Source organism: Fulmarus glacialis, unplaced genomic scaffold (genome assembly GCF_000690835.1).
Source record: "Fulmarus glacialis isolate BGI_N327 unplaced genomic scaffold, ASM69083v1 scaffold4925, whole genome shotgun sequence".
Classification (NCBI taxonomy): domain Eukaryota; kingdom Metazoa; phylum Chordata; class Aves; order Procellariiformes; family Procellariidae; genus Fulmarus; species Fulmarus glacialis.
Window position 1 is genome coordinate 24,882 of NW_009212230.1, and position 15,237 is coordinate 40,118.

General features: G+C 48.1%; 1 protein-coding gene across 1 annotated transcript in view; it reads right to left on the reverse strand.

The window, feature by feature from the left end:
- The window catches only part of NOC2L (nucleolar complex associated 2 homolog (S. cerevisiae)), a gene marked incomplete at its 5' end in the record, with an annotated part of 51,900 nt that overhangs the window by 4,724 nt on the left and 31,939 nt on the right, over positions 1 to 15,237 (reverse strand). The window contains 2 exons of the mRNA XM_009577797.1: positions 6,610 to 6,745; positions 11,694 to 11,807. Of these exons, the coding sequence (XP_009576092.1) occupies positions 6,610 to 6,745; positions 11,694 to 11,807 (250 nt within the window). The remainder of the gene's footprint in view (positions 1 to 6,609; positions 6,746 to 11,693; positions 11,808 to 15,237) is intronic.

A 15,237-nucleotide genomic window follows, 5' to 3' on the forward strand; every position in this document is an offset into this window, starting at 1 on the left:
CATGATTATTCTGCTAGGAAATGAAAATGTCTGACCTCTCCTTCCACACCCCTGGCCCCCACCAGTCTGGCATTAAATTGATGTAATATGATTATGTGAGGGATAAATGAAGAAACCTGTTCAAGTTCATTAGAGGCACACCAACACCTAATGTGGACAGATCACTCATTACAGCCAGGCCCAGAGAGACGCTGCAGCCACACTCCCTTCTCGCCTTTAATTGCCTCATGACAAGGCAGTCCAGCACCTCTTTCTAAGTCATTAATAATTTCCAGGAGCAGCCGCCTTTTCTCCCAGAGATCTGTCAGCTGGTAAATGAGAGGAACGCACGAACTTCCCCACCCCCACCAGCGACACACAGATTGATCAAATCCATGCTCTTTCCTCCCCACCTCCTGGCTCCTTCCTGCACGAGGGTTCCCGAAATGTGCAAACTTGTTTCTCTCCGTTCTTTAGACCCTGCAGAGACCCAAGCGAGGGAGTCTCTCCTGCCTGCCAAATGCTTTCTCCATTACAGAGAGCAGTTTGTCTTGACGTGATGGAACTGTTTGCGTTCACCACCTTTCTTGCCCCCTTGGGGAGGATGCTGGGGGCGTGCAATCCCGCTGAAATGAGCAAGCAGCTTTCAGCTCCATCTGCACAAGGTAGGGGGAATCTCCCCTCAGCTCCACAAGATTAAAAAACAATTGCAAATTCATCGCTCTCCTTCCTTTTCCTGTGCAGCCATATCTGCAACACGCTGCAATACAGTACTGCTTGCAATACACTGCTTGCAATTTATTCCCTGGTGTGGCTGCACCACAGCCAGGTGTAGACCGAAACAAAGCAACCAGAAATAGACAGCCAACAGGCAGCGTCACCTTGTTAGAAGGACCACTATGCTGGGATCCCGGACACGTGAACTCGAAGTCCCATCTCAAACCCCACTCCAACTGTGTCGAGATATCCCTCCCTCTCCTGCCTCAGTTATTACACCTGAATTTTTCATATCGACTCACTGAGCAGGGACTACTCCTCCCCGGCAGCCTACGCAGCAGCACCCCCCACCAAACTTGATCTCAGTTGAGGTCTCCCAGTGCAACACAAGATGCACTGACAAGGAGCTAACCAGTGCTTCTAACTTCCAGATTCTGAAAGGAGTGGATATGGATTTGTGTTGATGAACTTACTGACCGAATTCCGAAGAACTGTCCACCACCCTCTCCGTTCTTTCAGGAACCCCTAAAATAAACGGAAGTGTTGGTACTGACAGAGCAGGGGGCTCAAACCACAAAGAAACCCAATGAGACTTCTATAAACGTGACACCAGACACAGAAACATTTGTTATTGCTAGTCTCACTAGGATTCAGAAAAGATTCATACATTCATTCGTTCATTGTTGGATTCGGCAAGGCCCAAGAAGCAAGTATGAAGATTCAGATGGGTGGGAGGCTTCTTCTACCAGGGACCTGTAGCCTACAGCAAAGGCTGGGTTGGGACTCAGGAAAGAAGAGACCAAAGACCTGCAAAGCTTACGGAGCTAGGGAAAAGGCTGCTGCTGTCAAAGATAAATGGCTTATCACAGTTTTGGCTGCTGTGAGGCTGCTAAGGCCTAAGGTTAAGGTAAGGAAGGATCAGAGAGCTTAGCTATTGCTGGGTCCTGCAGGACCTGAAGGACTAGGAAGGTGGCCTGGGCCAAGGGGAGCACATGGCCTGCTGTCAGCCTAATGCAAAACTGGTGTTAGGATTCAGAAGACAACAGGTCTAAGAGATAGGTTTAAGCCTGGATCCTACATGGTCCATTAAAGCAGGCTGATGGCTATAGCTAGCACAAGAGGCTGATCAGCGAGTTCAGTGGGCAGTAGGCTTAAAGAAAAAAAATGCTTTTTTCAAATAATGCCTACATTAAAGTTGTAGCATGTCTTACCGTGTTACCAGAGGATGCTGTGGAAGCCACATTAACATCAAGGATCAGGCACAATCAAGGAACCAACAGATTCATCAGTAGATATTAAACAAAATGGTCTCTCCACAATCCTCAGTTCAGACCACCTCTAAGTGCTAACCACCCTGTAGCCTCCCCTGCCCTTTCCTCTTCCCTGGTATCTCCATATACTGCAAGAGCACTGGAGGTCTTTAGCTTGCACCTGCACCTTTATGCACCTACCCGTCATCCCTCGCCTCCACACATGCAATTATAGTGCAGCCCTGGAGCTTAAGGGCAGAAAGATTCAAGCCTGTAACACTTGGCTGGAGCTGACTTTCACCTCTGAATCACTCCAAGGATACCTCCAGGAGCACCTGCCCTGTGAGAATCCACTACCACAATGTTACGCCCACACTGATTCTCCCCACAGGAACCTACCCCATCTGAATCTGCTCCCCAGCCCATGCTGCAGTTTCTCCTACTTTCCGGGAAATCTAGGATGCTTCCTATTCAACTCCAGGGCAGTCCCCAGTGGCCCCTCCTTGCCTGCTCAAGGGATGCTGTTCCAGGAGGATTCTGGAGGAGGTGCCTCTGCCAGATGCTGCTGCTCCTGCTTCCCAGTTGGAGGAGAGCAGGGGCCGGTGGTTCCCATCTGGGAGCAGCACGGCCAAGGGGTGTGCGAGCTGCAAACACCAAGCTGCTGGTGGCCATTTCCTGCAGCGATGCCTGGGGCTGGATGCAGCAAATCTCCTTTCTCTGCTACAGCACAGCTGAAAATGGTGGAGGTGGGGGTGAACAAGACGGGGATGTTGAGAACAGAAGGGAAGTTAATGCACAACTGCACCAGTGCTGCTGGAGGACAACAGGATCTGAGCGTTACCCCCCTTCCACGTCCAGGGACAGTTTTCATCATCTACCCTTGGACCACCAGGAATGAGTAATGGCAAACTGTAAGAATAGGGAGCTCCCCAACCCCTTCAGTTTGGGGAAAACGTGCCATTCACTCCCTGCCTGGGATTGGAAAGACCTCTTTCAGAAGTCTGCTCAGCTCTGAGAAATACAAAGGTCTTTGAGGTAGAAGTTAGTTAATGAGCAAGATGTTTTGGCTAGCAATGGTTAACCCAAGAACGCTAGCCGCTCTCCAGGCCTACCCTCTTCCAGTCCAAGAGAGATTAGGGACAGCGTAAACAGAAATCAACATTTCACTGATACAATACTTAATTTAAATCTAAAGAAAAGGTGAGGGGGGCTTTGAACAGCAGCTAAATAACAGAAAACTGATGATTTCCTGGCTTTTAGCAGGCAATTTTCCACTCTTGTAAATTTGGTCTGGGACCTGACAGGCCGAAACAACTATTAATTGGAAGAAGAACATTCTGTCAACACAGGAAAGATTCTGCCAAGCCAAATGCTGTGGTTGGTGAGAGATGGGAGCCATTTTCACTACGCCTCCATACCCAACACCCCACCAGAAAGCCACAATGATGCTGCACCAGCAGCAGGTTCTGAAATCCAGACTTTTATGTAGTAATCATCAGGGGGAAGAGAGTTTTCCGGACCAGGGCAACCATCCTCACAGATTTAACCCATGGGGTTGCCTAAGAGGGTGAGCAACAGACCACTGCAACTATCTAGCTAGGACTTTTCTGGCAGGGAATTCCTTCCTTTCCAGAAGTCCTTCCCTCCCTCCCCCTTCTTTGCAGAGACCTACATACCCCCCAGGACTCTGGAACTGGCTCTTTCCAGTAAGAACTCTGAAAAGAGTTTTGGGTGCTGCTGCAAAGCCTTGCTAATGAGGAGAGCATGGACATCTCTGGGTACGGTTGACCTTTCCAGTGAGCCTCTTATTCTTTTCCTGCATCAGCCTTGGCATTCCCAAACCATGCCCCTGCTTCCATTCCCAGAGCAGGGAGAGCATAGCCCACCAGCCCCATCTCTTCCTGCCCACGTCTGGAAGTAGTGTTGTGTCAGAAGGGCAGATCTGCTCTGATGAGCTTCCCAGATCCCCACAACACATCAGTGTCACAGTTACTTTCATAGCACCAACCTGTCTTGGATCAGGTCTCTCCCTACCACTTTTCAAGGAGGTCAGCATCACTGGGCATTCTCAGCTACATTTCTTGTTTTCCCCTCCCAGAAGGTCCATCCTGGGCAGTCCTCCTGCCTAGATTTCTGCCATCAGCTGCTCAACATGTCTCTCTTGGAAGCAGTTTGAGGCTGATTTAAGATGAACCAAAGGCCTTCCATTGTCCTTTTGCCTTATTTGAGGAGAGAAGATTGTTATGCCTTCAAACCTCACAGGTGAAGAAGCGAATACACAGGCCACAGCAGCTGCAGGGCCTCCCAAATTCCCTTGCATTTGGCCACCCGGTAGAACAATGGCCACAAAGACAGGGAACTGCAGCAAATTGAAGCACTGGCTTCTCTGACTTCCATCTGCAGCCAGCCCTGACAGTTACTGAATGCAGAGCACGGCTGGGAACATCTCACACCCCACACAGAGTAAGAACAAGAGCTCATTGTGTGCATCTCCCAAGACACAGGCGCTTTTCCCAGCCTCCCTGTTCCCTGTCCCTTTCCCACTGCGGAGTCACACCATTGCCTGGAGGGGACTTCACCCTATGCTACAGAACAGACCCAGTGCTCCGCTGTCTCCACCCAGCGCCTCAGGATCCATGGTGGGGCCGAGCACAGTTGCTCCTCGAGATGGAAGCTGCCTTCAGGGCCTATTCCCTCCCTCCAGAAAACACCCTACTAAGAACAAAGGCTATGGAGAGGCAGCTGACCCAGGAACGTTGGAAGGCAAGACCCATTACTGACACTGCAGTGCTGATGCACGCTCAGCGACTAGATACTGCAGACTAGATACCGCAGCTGTGGGACTCATACAAACAGAGCAGGGAGAGCCCTTTGATATCACGAGGACACGTAGTCCTCATTTGCACTCTCTTCACAATATATGTCAGCCCCTTAAAGCTGCCAAAGAACCTCATGGACAGATGTCACAAGCACATGCACAGGCAGGGGGGTAAAAGCCATACCTAACAAGTAGATTGCAAACCTTTATATTCAGCAGAGTTCTACAGTGAGCAGGCAAGCACCAGAAACAAGGTAGAAGCTGCCTACATTAGGTGCCAGACAGACAGCTGCCATAGACCTTGTATTGTATCATCAGTAACATCATCAGTTCATCACAGACATGCCTTTAGGATCCCAATGTACATCCAGAAGTCCATCAGTCCAAGAAACCTCCCAGGCGTACATAAAGTCAGTTCCTGGGAGGCACAGGAAGAGACCCTGGGTTTCCGTGGCTCCCAGCAACCTGCCTTCTAAACTGCAGTTATCACTGCCTTTTTAGAAGCCACTGGGATTCTTCTAAGGCATTGACTCATATGGCAGGCAGGAGAACCCCAGATCTCAAGGATATATCTCAGCAAATCATTTTGATGTCACACTGATCTCTCAGTACCTTGGTGGGTCATGTGCTCGCTTTTGCTCTCCTCCCATTCTTTGCCGGGTCACCTACAAAAATCCACTGACTTCAACCTCAAGCTATAAAACAAGAGTTTTCCAACCTTTTCTTCCTCCTGTGTCACAGATGCCTGTGAGGGAGACAATGCTCACTGGTTCTGTGGTAAGTCTCAAGATTTATCCTCAGGCCTTACAATGTGCACAACAGACTAGGACTTTATCCATAGATTAAACCTCGAAACACGAAAAATCTGTACTCCTTCAAGTCGCCCTACTATATGAATGACAATGCATTTAGAAAACCTGTGATATCCCAAACATTCCAAATTACGAAAAGAACATCCAAGTTTTTCCTCAAACTATATGGTGAACTTCTCAGGCAGGTTCCACAATTTACTGTGGCCCCCTCGTGGTCACAGCCAGAGAGTGACATCACTCCATTTTCTCTAGGGGCTCTAGACTTTCTTGGCTTGTCAAGAATACTTGCAACATCAATCACTATAAAATAAATAAATCAGAAGTGCATGCGAAGAGAGGATAACCATTCTTCCATCAAAGATCCTTGTTCTGGTAGCCAGCCCCTGTGATAGCTACTGTTGACGTATACAGCAAAGACCCAGCATGCTGTCAGGTAGAAAAACATCTTATTCTTCTTTTATAGGTGTGGAAACAAAACATGGATTTCTGCACCTCCACTCACAGTGCAAAAAGAAAGCAAACACTTTTATGTTGTCCAAGGTGAGACTTCAGTCCAGAACCTGCACAGGTTATAAGCACAAGAAGGAGAACTCCCTCTTTGGGAATTACCATATGAACCATGGCTGCTACTCTGAAGCCTTTGAAAGCAAGGTCTGTGTTCAGCCAAACATCCCCTGGTTCTTGGCTATCATGTTGAGGTCAGTGTCTGTGACAAAAGAAAGGTGCTAAGGGGACGAGAGAGTATGGGTCATGTACAGAAGACGACTAACGCAGGACTAAGGCTTTAAAATGAGCTGGAGTGACAAAGTAGGAGAGAGAGAGAAAGATAAAAGCCTCCCAACTACCTTCTGTCTGTGACTTTAAAAAGCCTCCAAAAGGCATCATCGTCCTGTGCGCGCTCTCCCTCTCTCTAACAGTATACCTTTTGAACCAAACATGGCCAGCATGCACCCCCCCCTTAGAGCAGGGCTGTACTGACCCATATCATATAATTCTGGACAAGGAGAAGGTATGCCGAGCCCCAGCCCCATACCTTTTATAGGGAATCCAACATTCTCCTCATCAGAGTCACTGTCCAGCTCAAAGAGCTCCTTGAATTCCTTCTTATCTTCCTCCTTGCTTTCATCGTGCTTCTTACGCTTAATTTCTGGGAAGTTCAAGTCTTCAAGCTGGAAAAAAACAAAACCAACAGTAAGAACAACCTTAATTTGTACTTTTAAACATAAAATGCTGAGCATAAACACAGGAACTTGGCTTTGCCCAGTATGTGTAAGCCACACTGCCAAGAACAGTTGGGTCTGCCTGCTGCCAGCTCGGGGAGCAACAGATAGATTTGTGAGTCAGTTACAAAGGTGAATGATACATGCAAAGCACCACTGCTCTATTGATCTTTACCTAATAAACGACTTTTACTAATGGGCCGTCTACTGCTAGCACCTTAGCATGGATAAAAATGCAAGACATCCACGACAAGCTGGCTGTCCTAGATCTCTGGACTGAAAGCCATGCAGGCCCTGTGAGCTTGGGCAGCCAAGCATAATCAAGCCAAACTGTGCTGGTCACCTCTGAAGTAGCAGTTTTCCATCAACGCCAAAAGCCGTCACAGCTATAGCAAAGGCACTGTCTTTTTGGCTGCAGGTTTCAGCACAGTTAAATGGCAAGGTGCTGAAGATGCTTAAGGTCTGTCTACACCATGGCTTCCCCGGTTGCTAGCCCTTAAGGAGATCAATGGGCCAAGAGCCTTTCTGCTGCAGACAGCCAATATCAATGCCATTAAGTACTTGCAATTGACACCACCTCACTGCACTTTACACCTCTCCGGAGGGGGATTAGGGGGAGGATTTACTTGCAAGGGCTCAGGCCAGCAGGGCAAAGATAATCAGAATGCAAATTAAATCCCAAGTGCTCTTTGAACATCAGCTGCCCGCTGCCCATGCCTGGCTGCACACCTCCTGGGAAGCACTCATGCATTAGTACACATTAGCTTGCCTGGAAACATTCGCCCTGCGAGTAATAACTCATTTGCTCTCTCCCACCCGTCAGACCACCCCTCAGCACACTCCTCCCTGACCACATCCACTTCAACCCTGCCGTGAGCTTCCCCCAGCGGGAACAGCAGCAAAGCACAGTCTATATAGAAAGGCAGCTCTCAGCAGAGAGAGAAAAAGAGTGAGAGCACGGGGATGCGGGGGAGAGACAACAAGAGACACGGAGACGACCATTTGCTCCTGCAGCCAATTCCAGAAATTTCTCCCAGTCTGTTTCATGGTTATGGTCCCCAGCTGGGCAATATTGATTCTGGGAGCTGAGCACTTACATGCAATAACCTCCAGCACCAGGATGGAAAGTCAGAAGCTGGCCAGAGAAGGGGAGAGGGGAGCAAATCACCAACCACCATTTGCAGGGTCCTAATTTTAAATCATCTTCCCACCTGCTCTTTTCCACTATGAGATGCCTCTCCTTCCACTGGCCCTGCAGAGACCTGCTGGACTGCCTCTGTGCTGGGAAGACACGCGAAGAAAGCAGCACATGACCGGCTTTCCAAACAGCAGTCGTTGCATGCCAGAGAACAGACTTGGGAAGCAAAACACAGCAAGGGCAGCAATCCAGCGTCACTGCCAATCGGCTGCCCTCAGTTGACCTAATGACATACTGTAACCATCCTCTTTCCCAGGGTGGTTACGCTCCAGCAAGGTCCATCGTGGGGCAGGGGAGCTGCTATGGTGAAAACATTTTCCTCAGCCCCTACCAGTTCTGGAGGACAAGACAGGCTCATGCTTCACTCCTCTCATCTGTTCTGGCATATAACTTTATGGAGGGTGGGAGGGCAGAGGGAGATGCTCCAGAAATAAAACACAAAGGTCTCAGAAGCTAAAATGTATCATCAGCTATGCTTCTAACCCCCCAGCATTAGGCTGTGATCACAGACACAGTCCCCGTATCTGATCCCTTTCAGTTTATACATTCCTTGCCTCTGCAAGTGCCTCAGCCAGGTCATGCTGCCATCATCCCAGCCTCGGGGAGAAGCACCGCTGCTTCCTGCAGCCCAAGACCTGCACCACCATGTCCTCCCTCAGTAACTCCATTTGGGTCAAGGCCTTTCATGTCCCGGAGATGATTACTCCAACAGGTACGGGGAACTGTACCCTGTGGCATGTCATCAGTATGGCTGAGCCGACTCTGGAAGTCCCCCAGTCACAGGCAGCATCCTTGGGCCCTCTTCTGTGCCAAGAGGCATGCCACCTGCAGAGTCCCTGTCTGGCAGCATTGGTAGCTATCACTCTTCAGCAACAGCAGCAGTTAAACAGGAGTCCCAGCACAGCCTAACCAGGAAACAGTTGAGGTTGAAAGTGTCACAAACAGAAGCAGAAACCCAGTTTTGACAACAAACAACTGCTGCATCAACTGCCCAAGTCCCTGTTGGCTAGTCCTGTTCTCCATGACCCCGGTCACTGTTACTGCTCAGCAGCAGTAAATGAAATGCAAAAATCATCCAAGGTCTTATTCTCCCTCCTCACACATCCTGAGCATGGGATGTTTCCATGGAACACATTACTTAGTAGGTTTAAAGTGGAAATGGAGCTGTATATGAATAAAATGTGTCATGTATATGATGTGAAACAGTCTTCTCTACTTCTCCAAACTTCTCCAATTCAAGTGAGCAAAAGAGAGAGACTTACCTAAACATTGTGAAAAATTTCTCCTGTATCCTATGCAGGCATGTATAGCAGGGAGCTGCTAGTTCTTTGTATTTTCATACTGCCTAGGAAAAGTCCCCTTTTCCAAAGGCAGCCTACAGTTTTGGGTGACATCAGTACTGGCTGAACTCAACCTGAGCATATTAAAAAGGATCTGGTGTTGAATCATGCTGAATTGTGCTACCTCCAACTTTCTGAGACTCCACAGGAGTGCCTTCAAGATGGGCACCCCAAAATAAAGGCACCAGAAAACCCTACTAGCTGTGGAGTGATCACAAAGCAAACGAATGAGTCTTGTACTGAGCCACAGTTCACAGATACAGCCCATGTTCATCACACAGCAGCAGTAATTAGGTAATTTGGGGGCCAGTCTTTTAATTCCCGGCTAGAGGGTTACTATCTACTGAATCTCATGAAGCCGATTAGTCTACATTCCATTAAAAACCATTGGGAAAACCAAATGGAATGGGCAGACGGGGTCAGCGTTGTTATATAAGGCAAGCTGCAGCTCGTAGCAGCTGAGAGCCAGGCTGATTTTTTTCTGTTATTATTTTTTCCCCCCAATGGCTGCTAATGGGACATGGATTTTCCCAGCCCTAATGGGCCTCATGGTGTTCACTCTCCTGCTGGGGCTCACAATGCTGCATCATTAAGCTAGCAGTCCCCACCGAGAGAGACAACAGCCCCATTCACCAAGCAAAGATGTCAGGCAGCCACAGGCCTTTTGGAAAGCTAACTCCAAAGTCTGTCTCTCTCTACAGTTTATCTGTTCAGCCCACTTTCTCCAAGAGAAAACAAGCCTCTGCCACTGCCCTTTAGACTTCCCCTGGTTTCAGAAGTCACCCTCTTGAGCCTTGCTATAGGAAAGCAATCCCCCTCAAGGGGAGCTCTGCACCTCAGCTGGTCCTGGCCACCCCAAGGAGCTCCAGCTCCACTCCTCCCTTTAACATAAGACTTGTCGACACTGAGGCGTGATCACCTCTCCCCTTGCGATAGGTGCTTCAGTACCAGGAACGTGTCAGCTCACACCACAGGGCGAGTTTTGGCCAAGAGATAAGCCCCACTCACAGCCATCATTTCTTGCTGTTTCTTAGCTGCCCCCCGCTAATTTCCTTTCTGCAAAGGCCACATTCTCCTGCTGGGTTTGCACAGAAAACAAGCGTGCTTTTTGTTCCCTCTGCATGGCTGCCCCAGGGAATTTCAGCCTCCTGTCCTTATCTCAGGCTGGTATACGATACTGAGCATTTCTAGGATCTCCCAGGTCTTCTACCACGTTCTGGGACTTGGCTCAGAGCCAATCATCCTCATGTCCCATTGATTATTTTAATTGTTCCCCACCATACGCTGGAGACACCAATTATATCTATTTCCTGCTCCCTGGCCAGGAGCCTAGCTCAGCCACTTTCATTGCATTAGCATCGAGACAGCTTTCCTTCAGACTCCTAATGTAAGCAAGCTCCCACCCCCACTTTCTGCATCCTGCAGTGCAGTGCCATGAGGAGTGGCCAAGGAGCCTTCCCTTGGGCAGGAGATGTGGGAAATGGCAGTCTGAGCACTTCTGTCCAGACAGCAAGTCCCACCTCACAACCAACTACCCCCACATGGGTGAAATAAGAAAATGCAAAACTGAACTCATGTCTGATATTCCCTTTGCTAAGAAGAGAGGAATCTTCCCCTCCCTACTTCCTTGCAAAGTTAGGTTTTAGCACAGCAATCCAGTCACGTTCTGCAGAGCTGGAAAAAGAGCTAAAGGCCTACACGAGCTCAACCCATTCTGTTTTGCTATCAAGAAAGCAACACAATTTGCAAGAAATGATGGAAACTGCCTAAAGCAATGTGAGAAGACCCATGAATGTGGGGATGAACACACAGAACCAAAACTACAACACATGCTTTTTCCAAAAGTAATGTCCAAAGAAGGCTATTGCCCCAGTTGCTCAGACACAGTTGGATCTGTTACCCAACCTACCCCTGCCAGCACACACAATTACCCTATCGCTACCGTCTTCACCTTCCTGGCCTTGAATTACAAAAGGCTGCTCTACCAATGGGTCTTGAACAGCATGAGTCTTAACACGGACAGAGGGAAATTTACCCTAGGGTTACTTCACCCTATCTCACCTGTCCTCTATTCACTTGGGCAAATGAACAGGCTACAGGCAGAGGACAGAGATGGTGCTCCCAGAGATGCCAGTCAGACAAATCCGCAAGGAGCTGAAGATACCTAGTAGGCTGCCGTCCAGCCACACTCATGCTCTTTCCAAAAATGCCCAGCCTACGCACTCACACAGCTCAAGCCCGTTTCAGCTCACACCAGTGGAGGTGGTTTTGACTAGCCACCATCCTGCTGCCAGGACATGGCTTTCTTGTCTTCCAATGGCACAGATGATGTCCAGTAAGTTAGGCATTTCATTCTTACTCTTTCTTTGCCGCTGATTTCCAGTTGAATCTCCTTCTCTCTTAGCTTCTTCCACTGAATATAATACTTGGTCAGAGGTGTCCCTTCCTCTTTGACCTGCTTCTCCCATTGTTCCTGTGGAGAGAGGGAGTGCAAATTTAAGAAAGGTTTTCAAAGCAGTTTTCCAATACAACTTTGGCAAACACAGGGAGTCAAGAGCAGAGGTTAAGACCCTTTCCCAAACCACCTTTTCCCAGCTTCTGGGTAGGAAATTGGCAACCATGACTAAGAATGCAAGCAGGACTAAGTGTGAATTCAGGCACAATTGTTTAAACAACTATTGAGTCAGGAGTGGTGTGACTGACAACTCTCCTTAGGTAAAGCAATGCCTGGGCGCTGCAAGGAGATCAAAGAAAGCCAAAAGATGAAATGGACAAGTTGGCCAATGCAACAGCTTACTTATGCAATACCAAAGCACAGGATACCAATGACACTGAAGGACAGCATAAGGTCCTCATAAAGGAGCATCTATTCGGTGATCATAGAATCGTAGAATCATTAAGGTTGGAAAAGACCTCTAAGATCATCAAGTCCAACTGTCAACCCAACACCACCATGCCCACTAAACCGTGTCCCTAAGTGCCTCATCTACACGTCTTTTAAATACTTCCAGGGATGGTGACTCAACCACTTCCCTGGGCAGCCTGTTCCAAGGATACAGAAATTTTCCCTAATGTCCAATCTAAACCTCCCTTGGCACAACTTGAGGCTATTTCCTCTCGTCCTATTGCTAGTTACTTTGGGAGAAGAGACCAACACCCACCTTGCTACAACCTCCTTTTAGGAAGTTGTACAGTGTGATAAGGTCTCCCCTGAGCCTCCTCTTCTCCAGACTAAAAGATGCTTTAGCTTACAGAAGATCACAAAATTTTCTCAGCATGGTGGCCTCAAATGTGGGTTCCCAGATTCCTATTTTTGCCTCCTAGAAGAGGCCTGATTCTCAGAATTGCTAAGAACTCACAATAGGCTCTCCTAAAATCAGCTCAATGCCTTCTGGGATCCACTATTACTATCTTGGCCTTGAACATTCACTTCTACTCTGGCTCCAGTGAGAAGATGCTCCAGTGAGAAGTTAGATGATGCAGCCTACCATAATGAAAAAGGAATTACTTCAACTGAAACCTGAAGGTAGGAATCAAAGGGACAGATCAGAGGATTTATCAGGACAAAATTTGTCTCCTGCTCCTTCAATGGAGGCATTTGATCACCTGCTCAGTTCTTGCTTTTTAGCAAGAATTCTAACAATTCAGAAAAACCTCATGCAAGCTTTTACAAGACCTAAGTACCAAAGATGTCTGATTGCCTTTTTCCCCTGTTCTACAGCCAAGTGTTTATTTTTGAACAAACATTCCCCTGCAGAGTCTTGGACTCATCCCAACCTTGAGAGAGCAGAGCATGAAGTGCCGAGCCTGTTTCCGCTGTCCAAGCGGGGAGAATAAGGAGGTGCAAACACCGTAAATGGTGGGAAGCAAATTAGATGGTTAAAAATTCTTTTACGCTTCAACCATTTGGCATGTTAGTGCTGAAAGGGGGGTGGTGGCATGTCATATTAAAATACATTCTTCTTAACCTGCCAACATCCCTTTAACTTAAAACCCACATAGAACTGTACCTGTTAACTGGATTACCACAGTGCCCAGAGGCTTTGCATTACCCCACAGTAAAAAGTCAATCTAATGAAAGCAGAAAGACATGACATACAAGTAGGAATTGAAACAGGCAAAGGAGGAAGGGAACGAGCAACAGGAACAAAGGTTAGCATAGATACACTCAAAGGTCAACACAGATCCAAAAAGAGTATCCTGAATCCAGGGCTGAGAACAAATCCAGAGCTCTGTATGGGCAGCTGTGTGTACACAATGCTCCTGTTTGAGGGTGGGAACAGAAGGCCAGACCATCTTCACAGCAGAAAACACAGCAGCAGCTCAAATATTCTTCAGCGGATCCCAAAACAACTGCTTCTGGGGAGCTGAGCCCCAAAACTAGGGAGCTATGGTGTGTTGGCTGCAGCCTGTGAGCCACGGTGAGGGAAAAAGTTTGTTTAAAGAGCAGTGTATGAACAAGACAGAAAGAGCAGATCTCCGCAGAGGATAGCAGCGTAGAGCTCCCAGCTTACACAAATAAGCAAGTACTCAGTGTGTATTGTGAAGTGAAATACATCAGTCTACGCCAGCTCCTGATTTGGTCCATCACTGGGAGGGAAGTGGAGATGATCTCTGGTCTCTGCATCTGGCACCAGGAGCTGAACTTTGGCAATTAAATGGCGACCAGCTTGTGTCACCTGCACTCTAATGGCACAGAATCTATTTATGCATCCTACAACAGGAGCTATCAATACTGCATCAAGCCAAACAGGCCCTTTCTGGTAATCACAAGTCCCAGACTCACAACCCCCACGGGACTGTTTGTAACGCGGCTCCAGGTCTGCATGGCTGGAGCCTGCGTCTGCTCTCCGGTTCCTCCCCGGCAGGCTGACTGAAAGCACAGCTGATGTACTGCCGACTCCAGCAGCACTCGCTAGCGGAGACGCCAGCCAGCAGACAGCACAGCTTTACTGTCGATCTGACCCACCACTATGGCAAGAGGAGTAATTCCCGAGAAGTACAAAGTCACCCCATTTATAGAGCAGGCTCATAGCAGGCTGCCAGCTGTAATCAGGCAATTTCTTGATGCTGCTTGGTATGGACAGCTTCTGAGAAAGACTCTTCCTACGGAGGGCAAAAGTCTGTTTGTTATGTCCGATACAGCTTTTTTGGTTTTAAAGTATGCTGGAATACAGAGATACGAAACACCATTAAAACACTGTCTTTCTAGTCAGAACACCTCAATGGGAATTTTGAGAGAGTAGATGCCATCACACTCCCTTCAACCATTTGCAGTTCTCCTTCTATTACTGCTTTTGCATCACTGTGCTGTCGGGCAGCACCCACCATGGATCACGCCCACAGTGCTAGCACCTGTACAAATGTAACAAAGATCATCACCCACCCTCCGGAAAAACCTCCCATCTGAAATGTGAGATGGGGATGAATGCAGAAGATCTGGAAATCCCATGGAAATGAGGCAATGCTTTCCATCAGCTCATTCCCTCACTTCACATTTCATTAAGTATAACAGCCTGCTGGGCTGCACTGTTCTTAAACAAAGGTTTCCCAGCTCAGTGCAAAGGTCTGCCTGGGAGCCGCGGAGCTGTAATGCAGCCCGGCACACACTGTGGGTCCTGGTGCACTCTTTTCCTTCCCTGCATTTTCCCGTGGCAGTCCAGGGCCCACACTAGCGCAGACGAACCTAAAATCAGAGCTGCACATTATGCATCTGGATTCAACTTCAGCTAGAGGCTCCACTTTTTTTGGCTCTCCTCACAAAGACCGTAATTAGTATAGTAATCTATTAGCATTGTACTCCCAAAAAAGCACTGGCTTTCAAATATTAACCTGCTTCTTAAAAAAAAAAAATATTAAAGTTCTCAATCTTAAAATAACATGGAAGAAGTCAGGCTGAACAC